The 13178-nt window shown below is 56.2% G+C and overlaps 1 protein-coding gene across 1 annotated transcript; it reads left to right on the top strand.

Annotated features, from left to right (window-relative positions):
• The first annotated feature begins 3998 nt into the window (after positions 1–3998).
• On the top strand, positions 3999–8255 carry TULP1 (TUB like protein 1). The gene is made up of 10 exons (XM_066335916.1): positions 3999–4248; positions 4486–4590; positions 4700–4834; positions 5020–5111; positions 5330–5503; positions 5873–5985; positions 6471–6579; positions 6744–6842; positions 7120–7291; positions 8121–8255. Exons 1-10 carry the CDS (start codon positions 4236–4238, stop codon positions 8252–8254), a joined length of 1146 nt encoding a protein of 381 aa, XP_066192013.1. The 5' UTR covers positions 3999–4235; the 3' UTR covers position 8255.
• Positions 8256–13178: the final 4923 nt, after the last annotated feature.

Genomic DNA, 13178 nt, shown 5'->3' with positions numbered 1-13178 from the left:
GCAAAACATGGGCTTTTCAGTTTTTCTTGCAGGGCAAAAAAGGTCCTTTGGGGGCAGCCCAAGCCACATTTTCCATAGGAAACAATCTCTACAGAAAATGAACCCCCTCAAAAAAATCCCAACCCCAAAAAACCAAGTTGCTTTGCTGTTTCTGGGCTTGCTCCCCGTTTTTAATCAAGGTTTTGGTTTATTTTGGCTTGCTGCTTTTCTGTCCCTGGCAAGAGAAATTGAACTTGTGCGGGTGATGAGGTCTGGAGATGAAAGGGAAATCAGGAGAGTTTTGCAGGGAGGATTAAGAAGTTCCCGGTGCTGGTGGGTCTCGGTGTGCAGTGCTCAAATGCCATCTAGTGGCACCAAGCACGGGCTGGGGCTTTTGGGGGGACAGTGTTGGCCTGGGCAAGGCCAAGGCTCTGCTGGGGACATTGGGGACATTTGGCTTGTCTGGCTTTGCAACCCAACACCACCCGTGGGGGCCTCTGAGGAGGAATATTCCGAGTTAAATGTTAAGTGATGTAATAAGGAGGTGAGGCACGAGCAGAAGGTTATGAAACACTTCCAAGGATACCTGGGGACACGGGGCAGGGGTCAGAGCAGAGCAGTGGTCAGCTCAGAAACCCTTAGCACCACCCAGAGCCGGGGATGCTGCCCTCCCCTGCATGGGCTTTCCGTGCACAGCTCCCACAAAACACCTCAAATCCTGCTCTTCACTCGCCAAGACATTTCTGGGTGAAAAACAAAGACTCCTGGAGAGGATAACCCTAAACACAATCAGACAGCTGCTGTCTGCCCACTGCAGTGGCTGTGTCATACCAGCGACCCCAACCAGCCAGGGGGGAACCTGTGCCCCCCAAAAAGGCATGGGGTCTGGCTGAGCCCCTGCATTCCTGCACAGCCCCCTTCTCCTGTGATTACCCCTCTGCCAGCTGCTCTCCTGGCAAACCCGGCTGAGAGCCCTTGAAATCCTCTTAACCGAGTTTCAGGAGAAATAAAGTTAATCCCCTCCTCCACCTGCTCTTCCTCCTTTCCCTTCTCCTCCTCCCACCACAGAGACTTGCGGAGGCGGCCGGGGTGATGCTGTGGAGCAGCTCTGGCTCTTGTGGCTGGGACTGACCGCATGGCCCTGGCCCTGGGCTGGTAGGTGACAGGGAACAGGGCAGAACAGAGCAGGGCAGCACGGAGCCAGCCCCTGCCGGCAGCGATGCCACTGCAAACCGAGATCCTGCGCGAAGTCTGGGCTGCCGACAGGTCAGTGTCGGCGGGCAGGGTGGGATCCGCGGGGTGGGTGATGTGCTGGACCCCCCCAGTGGGGTCTCCTCTCCTCCAGCGCTTTTTTTCCCCCCACCCCCTCCTGTTTTAAATTTAAATGAGGTTTTTAGTGAGCAGTTTTATCCGGGTGTTTTGTTTATCAGGGGGTTGGTGGGATGATGCTCATTGATTTACAGGGATGAAAGGTGTTTGTTAGAGGGGGATCCCCGAATTCAGCCCTTTGCTGTCCCCCTCAGCCAAGCTGAGCCTGTCCTGTGCTCCGTGTTAGGAAGGATGATATCAGACAAGCTCGACCCTGTCCAGACAGGGGGGAAATGCTACTGGAACCAAATGAAAGATTGATTTTTTTCCCCCTTTACCAAAAATCAGGGCAATCTCGTGCCCCCAGGGTCTGTGGAGTGATGAAAGCTCTCACCCTTTCGCTTTCTGTGCCCCACAGCCCCAGTGAAGAGCCGGGGAGCCCCCAGCACAAGCCCAAACAGGTGAGAAAAAATCCTTCCCCTCCATCCCATGTGCCACCATCTCCTGCTGTGGGCTGTGCCCGAGGGCTGGGGACATCAGAGACCCTCAAACCCCAGAGTCCACACCAAGGCCGATTTGGGGCTGGTTGGGCAGCTCTACTGGGGTGCTGCAGCCATTGAGGGCATGAGATTTTTGGGTACTGCCTCCAGAACAGGTGGGTAGAGAAAATTCCACAGCCCTCCCTTCCTTTTGCATCCTTCTGAATCCTCTCTCCATCACTTTGAAGAGAGTTCCTAGTTCTTAAATAACAATTTAATTAAGCCCCTCAGTTAAGCTGTAAACTGTGACTCACTTTCCCCAGGCCATGACCCTGAAAGCCAGATCCCCCTTCCTGCATTTTGGAACAGCTCCCAGGTGCCCTCCAGCCTTGGAAGGGTCTCAGCAGCAATTTCATCCACCACCTTGTTTAATTTTTAATCAGCAGCTCCTCCTTGAAGGGCTTTGGGAAGTAAGGGAGTGGTTGCCCACCCCACAGCTGGGATTAGGGGATTAGGGGGTGCAAAGGAGCTTTTCCGTGTGAGCTCATGACACGGAAGAAAGCAGCCACTTCCCAGCTTCACCATGGAGCCCCCAGTCCCCCCTCCCCAAATTCACAGTCCTGGGAGCCCACTAGGATCCATCAGGATCCCACCTTCTGCAAAACACCTTCACACACTGCCCTGGAGCATGCGGGAGAAACGAAACCCCTGCAAGGAGGAAGATGCTGTGTCGGGCAGCGGAAGCCTTGGTGCATCTGGATTTGCTGAGATCACTTTCTGAGAGCCCTGAGGTGACACCCACTCCCCAAATACCTCCTGTCCAGAGCCCAGTGCTGACCCACATGCTCCGTATTTGGTAAATCGGGGTTATTTATAGCCCCAGCTAACCGGGATTAGGTGTGCTGTGCCTAATCCTCCTCCTTCCCTGCTCCTGCTGACCTCCTTGCCATCCGCGGGAGCCTCTTGCGGGGGTGAGAGGAGATGGAGGTGAGAGGCCGGGCTGTCTGCCCACCCCTGTGTCTCCTGTCCCAGCTCAGGTACCCAGCGTGGCCATCAGTGCCCAGAGTGGCTCCCTGTGGCCACGGTGCTGTTTGTCCCTCTGTGCTGACACTGTGTCACAGCATCATCATCATCATCATCATCACATCCCTCATCTCAGGGCTGTCCCAGGGCAGGTGTTCTGTCTGTCTGCTAACAGACCTTTCTGTTTTCCTCCCTCTGCCTTCCTCGGGGGGCTGCCCCATGGTAAGTCACTCACTGGAAGGTGTCCCCGTGTCCCCGTGTCCCCGTGTCCCTGTCCCGGGGCGTGCCCCCTGTTCCCGCGTTGGGCCAGGGAAGCCTGGCTGTGTTTCTGAAAGGGACCCAGTGCTGTATGAGCAGGGGTTGCCTGGCAAAGGGAAAAGATGTTTAAGGCTGGCACCACCTCTGCAGCACCACCCCTGAGGGCAGAAGCTGAAGAAGAAGAGGCAGGAGCCTGGGCTGGAGGCCGAGGCCAAGGCACGGCGGCCGCGGGTGAAGAAGCCGAGTGAGGCAGGGGCTGCAGAGGAGCCGCCAGCCCCGGCACAGGGTGAGCACAGGTCCCCCACAGCTCCCGGGGAAATAATGGGGGAAATGGGGGAAATGGGGGAAATGGGGGAAATGGGGGAAATGGGGTGCCCCATCCTGCCCCCGAGGCGCTCTGCATCGTGGGCATCTCTTGAAATGCTCAGGGGTGAAGAAAGTGAGGAAGAAGAAGGAGGAGAAGGCGGAGGAGGAGAGCGACAAGGATCCCTCCTCCAAATTCACCAAGGAGCCTCGGAAGAAGAAGGAAAGCCTGGCTCCCCGCTCCCAAGCCGCCAAGGGCTCCAAGAAGCCACAAGGTGCGGAGACAACACCCAGCCCTCTGCAGGCACCTCGTGTCCCCCTGTGCCGTGTCCCGATAGCGCCGGCGGTGCTCCTGTGCTGCTGGGGCTCTGCACATCCCCGGCACAGCTTTTTTTTGGCTAAAACCCAACTACGCACCTGGGAGAAACAGGGATGCGGCAAGGGGTCATTGCCTTGATCGGGGAGTTGTTATCGAGGGGGAAGAGGGAGGTGACACGCTCCCTGGGAAGGTGACACGCTCCCTGGGAAGGAAGGTGGCACTTAGGTCCCCGGACACTTCTCCGGAGAGAAAAGCGGAGAAGGGCGAGGCTGAGGCCGCGAGAGAGCGCTGTGGGTGCACCCTCGGCCACCACCCCGGGGTGACAGCGTGAGCGCCCACTCCGGCCGCTGCCACCCAGGGACGGTCCCTCCTCGCCCACCGCCGGGCTGGGGGCCCCCGCTGCCAAAGGACGCGGTGTTGGCTGATGCCGTGGTCACCTCTGGGCAGAGCCGGCTGAGGATGAGGATGATGAGGAAGAGGAGGAAGAGGTGGAGAATAAAAACCCGCCGAAAAAGCTCAAGAAGAAACTTCTCAAAGAGCCTCTCTCAGGCGGGGGGGAGAAGAAGATGAAGTCGAAAGGTGAGTGCCCGGGGGACAGAGATGGTTTAAACCCGGCTCTGGTGCCACTGGCATCTGTCCTTGCTGGGAGGAGGGAAGTACCTTGCTCCCTGTCACTGTCCCGTCCTGTCATCGCCCCTCCCCATGCGATCTCCCCCCAGCTCAGCCCTTTCTGCTGCTCCTTGTCACCTCTTGTCCCCATCACTGCCCATTCCCGTCCCCCTGCCTGGCTGGTCATCAGCTCCTCTGTCCCAGCAGAAGACAAGAGTGACCCTGAGAGCAAAACCAAATCTGCCAAAAGCACCAAGAAGGAGCCGATGTCCATGTTCCAGGTGAAGAAGGAGAAGAAAAGCAAGAAGAAAGGTATGTGACGAACAGGAGGGGGTGGCAGCCAGTCCTGCTGCCTGATGGCATCACCCTGAGCCAACAGCTCCCAGTGTTGTGTGACCGTGTCCCTCCGTGTCCCTCACAGCCGCCACCAGCAGTGACGAGGAGGATGATTCTGACTCCAGCACTAAACCCATTAGGTCAGAGAAGAAGAAAAACCCAGCATCCCTCTTTCAGACTGGTGGGGACCCCCCAAAAGAGAAAAAATCTAAAAAGAAAGGTGAGAGCCTGGCACTGGAGGGTGGTGGGTTCTGGCAGGGCTTCTGGGGGTGCAGCGAGCTTGGCCATGGAGACAAGGAGGTTACAACCACTGATGTTGGCACGGATCTATGCTGAGCTTAATTTTGGGGCTCAGTGGAGTCAGGATCTTCTCCCTTCTGTGCCCCTTCCTGTTCCTGCCCGCAGTTCCTCCCAAAGGGGCTGAGAGTGAGGAGGAGACCCCGGAGACCCTGCAGAAAAACTCCAACAAGAAGGGGAAAGCAAAGAAATCAAAGAAGGTACAAAAGACACCTCAGAGCCATGGGGGGATCCCTTCAGGGTGGGGGAAAAGCAGCTCTTCTCTCCAGGGGGCATCAGGAGGTTTGCAGCATCCCCCAGTGAGACCCACCAGAGTGTCCCCAAAGCCACCAGCTGCAGAGCCCGGGGGGGATGGAGAGTAAGGAGCAATTAGCTGGGGAAGGAGGCTCTGGGGTCACCATCCCCTCTCACCCAGCAGCAGAAGGAGGAGAGGCCCCCATCCCCTGTCATCGAGGTGGACAACCTGGAGGAGTTTGTGCTGCAGCCGGCGCCGCAGGGAGTGACCGTCAAATGCCGGGTGACACGGGACAAGAAGGGCATGGACAGGGGGCTTTACCCCACCTATTACCTCCACTTGGACAATGACAAGAAGGTAATTTGGGGTGGGGGCGTGGAGACTCCTGGGGCTCTGCTCATCCCAGGGAGCACCCTCAGGGTTTGGGGGGGATGCTCGCCTGCCTCCCCCTGTGCTGGTGTGTCCTGAATGAGGCTGCTCCCCTCTCCTGCAATTCCTCCAGGAAATGCCCCTGGGATGATGAGCAAACAGTCGGTAGAGAGCCGTGCTAAAGCTGGGCTGGTTTCAGCCCCTCCTGCCCTGTAATGCAGACAGTATCTTGGGGATCATCTTCATGACTCGCTCTAGGTCATGGCAGTGACTTGTTGGGGGACAGAACAGCTGGGGACAGCAGTGGCAATGGCAGTGACAATGTTCCATTCCCACACGGTCCCACTGCTCTGCCAGGTGTTCCTCCTTGCTGGGAGGAAGCGTAAGAAGAGCAAAACCTCCAACTACCTCATCTCCATCGACCCCACAGACCTGTCACGGGGTGGAGACAACTTCATCGGGAAGCTGAGGTAGGAGCAGAGGTGGCACCCCGGTTTGGTGGCACCCCATTTCTGCAGCACCCTCTTCCTGCCCCATGGCTTACAGGCTGTCCCAAGCGATTGCTGAGGCAGACAGGAGGCTAAATTCAGCATTTCCCACTGCTCTGCCTGACCTGAGGAGTGGTGGGGGGCTGAGAGGGGAAAACAAGCTTGGCTGGTTCCTCGCAGCAGACAGGTCACGGCTGGAAAAGGCGCCTGGCAAGTCCCAGCCCGCACTGCCAGCAGCCACACAGCAATGCTGGGGGTCCCCGTGGTGCAGCACTACACCACCCCCCAATTTAGGGATTCCTTGAACCCCTAAATCACTGGAGAAGGGGAAGGTCAGCAGTGGTGGGGTGCAGCACCAGGGGTTTGCAGCCAGGCCAAAACCACGGCTGTGCCCGGAGAGGGGTCACGGAGAGGGTGGAGGGGGCTCAGTGGCATCAGCCATGGCCATCTCCCACCCTTGGCTGCAGATCCAACCTGATGGGGACGAGGTTCACCGTGTTTGACAACGGCGCCAACCCCGACAGGGCCAACGCTGACTGGTCCAACGTGCGGCAGGAGCTCTCGGCCGTGGTCTACGTAAGGGCAGCCGCACAGGGAGCCCCTTCCCGGCTCCCAGCCCTCCGCTGAGGCTCCCAGAGATGTGGGATGGGCCGGAGCCACCCCTGAGCTCTTGTTCAGCCTCTGTTAGAGGCTGTAACCTGCAGTGGTTGCTGGTTTTACACACAGGGTTTCTCTTGCAGGAGACCAATGTTTTAGGGTTCAAAGGCCCCCGGAAGATGACTGTCATCATCCCTGGGATGAATGCTGACTGTGAGAGGGTGCCCATCCGGCCCCGGAACGTAAGTCAGGGGCCAAACTGGGAGAAACTCCTTGAGAGCTGGGTTTGCTGGGCACCACCTTGGATTTTACCCATCATGGGGCACGGAGAGGCTTTCAAGTGTTCCTGAAATTCGACATGTCCCTGGGAGATGGGAAACATGGTGTCTGGTTTTTTCTCCATGTGAGATCCCATTTCCAGCTGGGTACTCCCACAGAGCATCCCCCAGGCATAGGAGGTGGCAGGGCTCTGGAGGGGTCACCCCAACTCTGCTCCACTCCTTCTTTGTCCCTCCCCAGGACAACGACGGCCTCCTGATGCGATGGCAGAACAGGAACATGGACAACGTGATCGAGCTGCACAACAAAGCCCCAGTGTGGAACGACGAGACCCAATCCTACGTCCTCAATTTCCATGGCCGGGTCACCCACGCCTCCGTCAAAAATTTCCAGATCGTGCACAGCAGTGACCGTAAGCTGGGACAGCAGTGGGATGGGACAGGGGACAGGGGACAGGGTGGGGGAGCACTGGCCCAGGAGCTGGTGCAGCACTCACTGTTTTTTATGAGGTTTAGATTTTCATGCTCTGGGGTCCTGCCCGCCTTTGCTGGAGCTGGGATGAAGCCAGACAGACACCCTGCAGGAGCTGCCCTTGAGCCCTGGCGTTGGCAGGGGCAGTGTGTGGGGCTCCTATTGCCAGGAAAATTTAGGGCAAGGACAAATCCTGTGGGGTGCTGAACCCCCATCACCACTACAGCCACCCACTCAGCCCAGAGCATCGTCCCCAGCACACAGCCCACACTGCTGGCACTCTGGGGTGCACCGTGCCTCGGGGACAGTCCATCAGGGGTGGCAGCAGCTCTGTCTGGATGTGGCTGCTCGTCACCTGTCCGGTGCAGTCAGAAGCCCTTGGCCTCCGGGGTGTTGGGTTACGGGACAGAAAAAGCCTCTTGAGGGCCCCTGGTTATTTTTACAGATTTCCTGTCACCCGCCCTCCAGCAGCAGCGATCCCACGGTCAGGGGGGTGGGGTGAGGGGGGTCCCTGTCCCTTGGGGGGCTGTGACACCCAGGGAGGGGGGTGCTGGAGGGACCAGAGTGTGCCACAGTCCACGCAATGGGAAAATGTTGCTTTTTTGGTGATCCGTGCTGCAGTACCACGCAGCCAGCACAGGAGTCACAGGCTGGGTTTGGGTGGGGGGTGCGTGGGCAGCTTGTTTTGGAACGCTGCCTCATGGGCTTGTTGGGGAAAGGCTGGCTGGGAGCACAGGTGACACCCCGGTGTCTCACCCTCTCTCCCGCAGCCGACTACATCGTGATGCAGTTTGGGCGTGTGGCGGACGACGCCTTCACCATGGACTACAACTACCCCCTGTGTGCCGTGCAGGCCTTTGCCATCGCCCTCTCCAGCTTCGATGGGAAGCTGGCCTGCGAGTAGCACCTGCCTCCCAGTGCCCAGAGGATGCTCCTGCATCCCACTCCTCTTCCGCTCCCTGCGTTTCCACCTTCTTGCAGTCACGGTTGTTCCTGGGCTGGTTCAAGGCACTTGGTGCTCGCTGAGTGCTGTGGGATGTTCACCCAGCTGCAGTCACCCCCTCCAGGCAAACTTGGGGCAAATCGCTGGGCAGGGGTGATGGCAGAGCCAGGCTGGAGGTATATTCCTATTCAGCAGATGAGGCTGACTGCAATCCCTGTGTCATCTCTTTGGACTCAGATCCTGGAAACTCATCCCCCCCAAGATTTCTGTTTTGTTTTGGGGTTTTTTTGGGATTGCTTTTTCTTTTTTTTTTTCTTTTTTTTTTTTTCTTTTGTGGGTTTTTTTTGAAGTTTCTTTTGTCGGTGTTGTTACGGTTTGTATCTTTATGCTCAGTCGCCCAGTGAGAAGGAGGTAGGGCGATGTTTTGCTTTGTTTCCTCATCTCTGCCCACACGCAGGTGGGCTCTGCCTAAACCCCCAGCTAAAGACCCCCACCTCATTGCCCACCAGGCACAAAGGCCCCTTTTGCCCCATTTTGCCCTGCTGTGAGTGGATGGTTGGTGCCCAGGGTGTGTTTATACCCACTGGGTCTCACTGCCCAGAAAATACAGGGATTTGGGTCCCTAAGAAGCAGCCTGGCACTGCCAGCACACAGGCACGTGTCCAGGGGTGACAGTGCCAGCAGAGGAGGGCTGGCAGGCACGTGAGGCAGAGCTTGCGTTGCTGGCAGGTGGCCCAGCTGGGTCAACGCTGCCAGGAGAGACCTGGAAGAGAAAACTCTGGGTGCACCAGGAAGCAGTGGAGTGACTCATGAGGTGTGGTGCGGTGCTGAGTCACGCTCAGCACCCAGACGGGCCCTGCTGAGCTCCCCGTGCCCTCCACTCTCACTGCCCCTTTACTCTGTGAGCCCCCTGCAGACCTCACTGCCTCAGGTGTCCCCACAGCTGCCTCACTGGTGCTCTCTGTTCATGAGAGGTGCTGAGCAGAAAGTGCCGTCGTGTCTCGGGCTGGTGGGGAGCTGCAGGGACTCATTGGGGAGATGCTGAGGAGAGGCAGCTCACTGGGAGCAGGACAGCTCATGCCCACAGTTTCACCAGTTATGGCGTGAGGATTTGGCTGCACAAACAGTCCCAAATCTGATCAGTTCGGTGGTGAGAAAAGCGGGGACATGCCAAGGAGCCCAGAAACACTGTTAGCTCTCTGGTGCTGTTTCTCTCACCTGCTCAGCTCATGTGCTGACTCCAGAACCATGCGGGATTCCCTTCCCAGGACACAAAGGGGTTGTTCCTCCGTTCTGGAGGTGATATGAACCCCCAAGTTAATGCAGCTGAAAGGCAGCTGCAGCAGGAAGGCTGAGGAGCAGATAGATGAGATGGATGCGGTTGTGCAAGAGGGATGCTCATCCTCTTTGGGCAGTGTCGAAACATCACCGTGGCCCGGCCTGTTTGTGTGTGGGACAAAGTGGAGGACAGATGACAGTGACAGGGGGACCATGAGCCGCTGCTGGACCACTGGTGAACATCTGCCCCTGTGGCTTTGCAGCTGGGAGTGGAGGTTTTCCCCAGCTGTATGAATCTGGGCTTCATGGTCCATGGGCAGATGCTCATGGTGGGGCAGGCAGAGGTGGACAGCTTGGGGACAAGCCAGCCCATGTGGGACACCATCCATTACCCACGCAGCAATCTCAGAGAACATCTTGTGAGCTAAAGGGAGAACAAGCCACAGCAGTTTGGGGCCAGCATCCCTGGCGAAGTATGGCCAGCAAATGTGGGGAAAGCAAGAGCTTTCTGCCCAAATCCAGCCACAAACCCAACATCTGTTTGAAATCGGGACGAGCTCAGCTAACGGTTGAGCTAATTCTTGTCCCCATTTCTTCCAGTGCCAGGAGAAAAGAAGCAGCAGGGTGAGAGAGAGGGGTTTGGACTCCCCAGGTTCTGTCTGCTGTTATCCCAACTGCTCCCCAGGTTGTTTCTCCCTCCCCTCACCCAAAACGTTTCCCTTTTCCACTTGCCCGTTGTTGCTTGCAAACTCTTCAGGTTTCCTGGCCTGTCACCCATGGCACAGCAAAATCCCTGCCACGGGTGTCCCATGCAGTGTCACCCAATCCCAGAGCAGCCACTGCATCAGCCGCCCACCCGAAATCCCTTTGCACAAACCCGCTAACGCAAACCAACTGTGGCAGAAGAAACAAATGAAAACAATTTAATAGGGCGATGGATATTCGGGCCCTTTGTTTGCGCTGGCTGTTAACACCAGAGGAGATGAGGGATGGAAGCAGTTGAAATGTGTATCTGCTTTGGCCGGCGGAAAGTGTGACGGATGCGCCGGCAGACCAATGGCTGGGGATGCTGGGCTGTGCGTGGGTGTGAAAGGAATGCTCGCTGCAAGAAAAGATAAAAAAAAAAAAAAAAAAAGAAGAAGAAAGAGCCTTATCAATGGTGTTTGAGTCCAAAGTGTGTGTGTTCCTTGGAGAAAGGGTTCCCTCAATCCCCAGGGATGGCGTTTTCCCTGCAGCGTGTGAGGCTTTGAGGTTTCTGAAGCTTCGTTTTAGGGGTGCTGGCATTGGGCTGGTGCTGCAGGCACGGGTTTAACCCCACAAAGGGCTCATGCAGGGGCACAAGCGTGGCCAGAGTTGTCAGCTCCCCAAGGGAACCGCCTGGGAAATGCATTTTATTTTTGCAGAGATGCTTATAAGGAAAAGGGGAGGAAAAAAACAAGGCCCCACCTTGCTGCTGAGCAGCACATCCCAGTCAGGACCAGTGTCACTGCAGTGCTGGCTGCTCTCTCCATCCCCATGCTGAGTGGAAAGATGCTGGTCCAGAGCCGAGCATGAAGGTGGATGTGGGAGCTCTTCTCTAACTGCTGGTTCTCCCTCTTCTGCAGACCCCTGGGGTTTGGTGGTCTCCACGCACCCAGTTGTGAGCCTTGCTCTCACAGATATTTCCATGGGTTCCAGGAGGCAAATGCCCCTCTGGGAAGGCAGCCTGAGGAGGGAAGGGCTGGTACATCCAGGGGGATGTGGGAGGGGAGAGCAGCACTGGGAAACTCCTTCTCCAGCAGTGGAAGAGCTGGAGGTGTTTGGTCCTCAGCAAGCTGCCGTGGCCTCAGCCCTGGTGGATCTCTCTCCAGCTTTGAAGGGGTGATACTTTAATTAATTTAAGAAGTGATTGTGATGAGGTCTTCTTCTCTTCCTTCCCCCTCCCCTCGTCTTTATTTTGGTAACATTTTTTAGAGGGAAAGGCAGACTCATTGCTGGTTAGCTCAGCTGTGGCTTTGCAGGATGGGCTCCTCGATGCAGCAAGCGACAGGCGGCAATGGGAAAGCCAATATTTTTCAACTGCTTTTTAAAAGGAGTCATTTTTTAATTAGTGAATCCATTCTGGAGAAGTGTTGGAGTTTTACAATGTTGTAGCTGTTCTTGGTGTTTTGCCTAGACTTGGATGTTCTGGCCATAAGAAAATATTATTTATGGCGTTGCAGCTTGCAGCTCTTTTATATTATAATTTGAGAAAGGAAGTTGCTGTTTCCACCAGTGGACAAAAAAATAGCAGAAACAAGGACTCTGGACTTCTGAAGGAAGAAAATAAATAAAAATTCAGAGGCAGAATGGAAACAAACCACTGAGCCAGCCTTGAATCTTTGCACTCCTGAACAGACCCATCCCAGCTTCGCTGTCAGTTGTGCTGGATGCCGTAGCCAGACCCCTGCCCAAACGGCAAGGCCGGAGCAGCAGTGCCCCCTCAGCACTCCCCTGCTCAGTGTTACATGTGTTCCTAAACATTTGGGATCAGGCTTTTTATTCATGGGCTAATGCACACTTGTTTGCTCATGCCTTACTCAGCCTAAACTCCTATTGAACTCAATTAAGGCTGTCATCTCCAGGAGCGCTCAATGTCATTTTTGCCCAAGTAAGGGATGAGTAACGAGGCTCTGAACAGCCCTTGGAGAATAGCAGCCATTTTGTTGCAGTTTTTGGTCCAGATTTCTTACAAGTTAGCAGCAGGCCAAGGGTGGAAGAATGCGATATGGCTTTATGAATCACACACAATTGCTGAATGCGCTGGATGCTTCAGAGCCTGTCACTTCACGGACTGAAGCATTGGCTGTCTTGTCCCAAAATGCTTGAATGCAACCAAGCTCATGATGAAAATTAGAAAAATATGTTTCTAGAAGGAATGGGATGCAAAGAACATCCCTTCTGCAATCAGGGCGCCGGGAGGATTCCTCACCCCTGATTTATCTCTGGGGGTTTTGGGTACTGTGGCACAGGCCTGCGGTGTGTGCTGGCACAGCGGCCAGGGGAACTGGGGGGGTTGCCCCTTTTAGGGCTGCAGTTCCTGGTGGTCAGGCTGGGTCGTGGCCAGGGACTTGTATGTGATCTGCTTGCTGTGGCTTAGCACATTACCACCCCTCAGCTCACTCAGAGGAAGTGACCATGGCCTGGATCTTGGCTGAACTCCCTTGAGAAATCCCAACAGCGTAGGCTGAAATCCCAATCCTGGGCACCATGTCTGGCAGAAACGGGGAATCTGCAGATTGGTGAGATGCAGGGGACTGAGTGTGTGTGTGAGGATGAGGAGAGGGATGAAGGCATTTGGAGGGGGATGAAGATGTCAGGATGGGAAGGAAGAGGAGGATGAAGATGTGTGCCAGGGCATTACAGCGTGCAGAGGACGATGAAAATGTGCAGAAGAGGATGGAGGCGAGCACAGGGATGACGGTGAGTGAAGGCTGGGGGGAATGAAGAGTGGGATGAAGGTGAGAACAGAAGACGATGAAGATGTGCAGAAGGGGATGAAGGTGGCTGTGGACGGGACAGGACAAGACGGGACAGCAACACCTTCATGTCCTGGCCCAAGGCCGCATCCCAGGACCGCAACCGGGAA

This window comes from Sylvia atricapilla, chromosome 25, assembly GCF_009819655.1.
Source record: "Sylvia atricapilla isolate bSylAtr1 chromosome 25, bSylAtr1.pri, whole genome shotgun sequence".
NCBI lineage: Eukaryota > Metazoa > Chordata > Aves > Passeriformes > Sylviidae > Sylvia > Sylvia atricapilla.
This window is presented reverse-complemented; position numbering and strand designations above follow the sequence as displayed.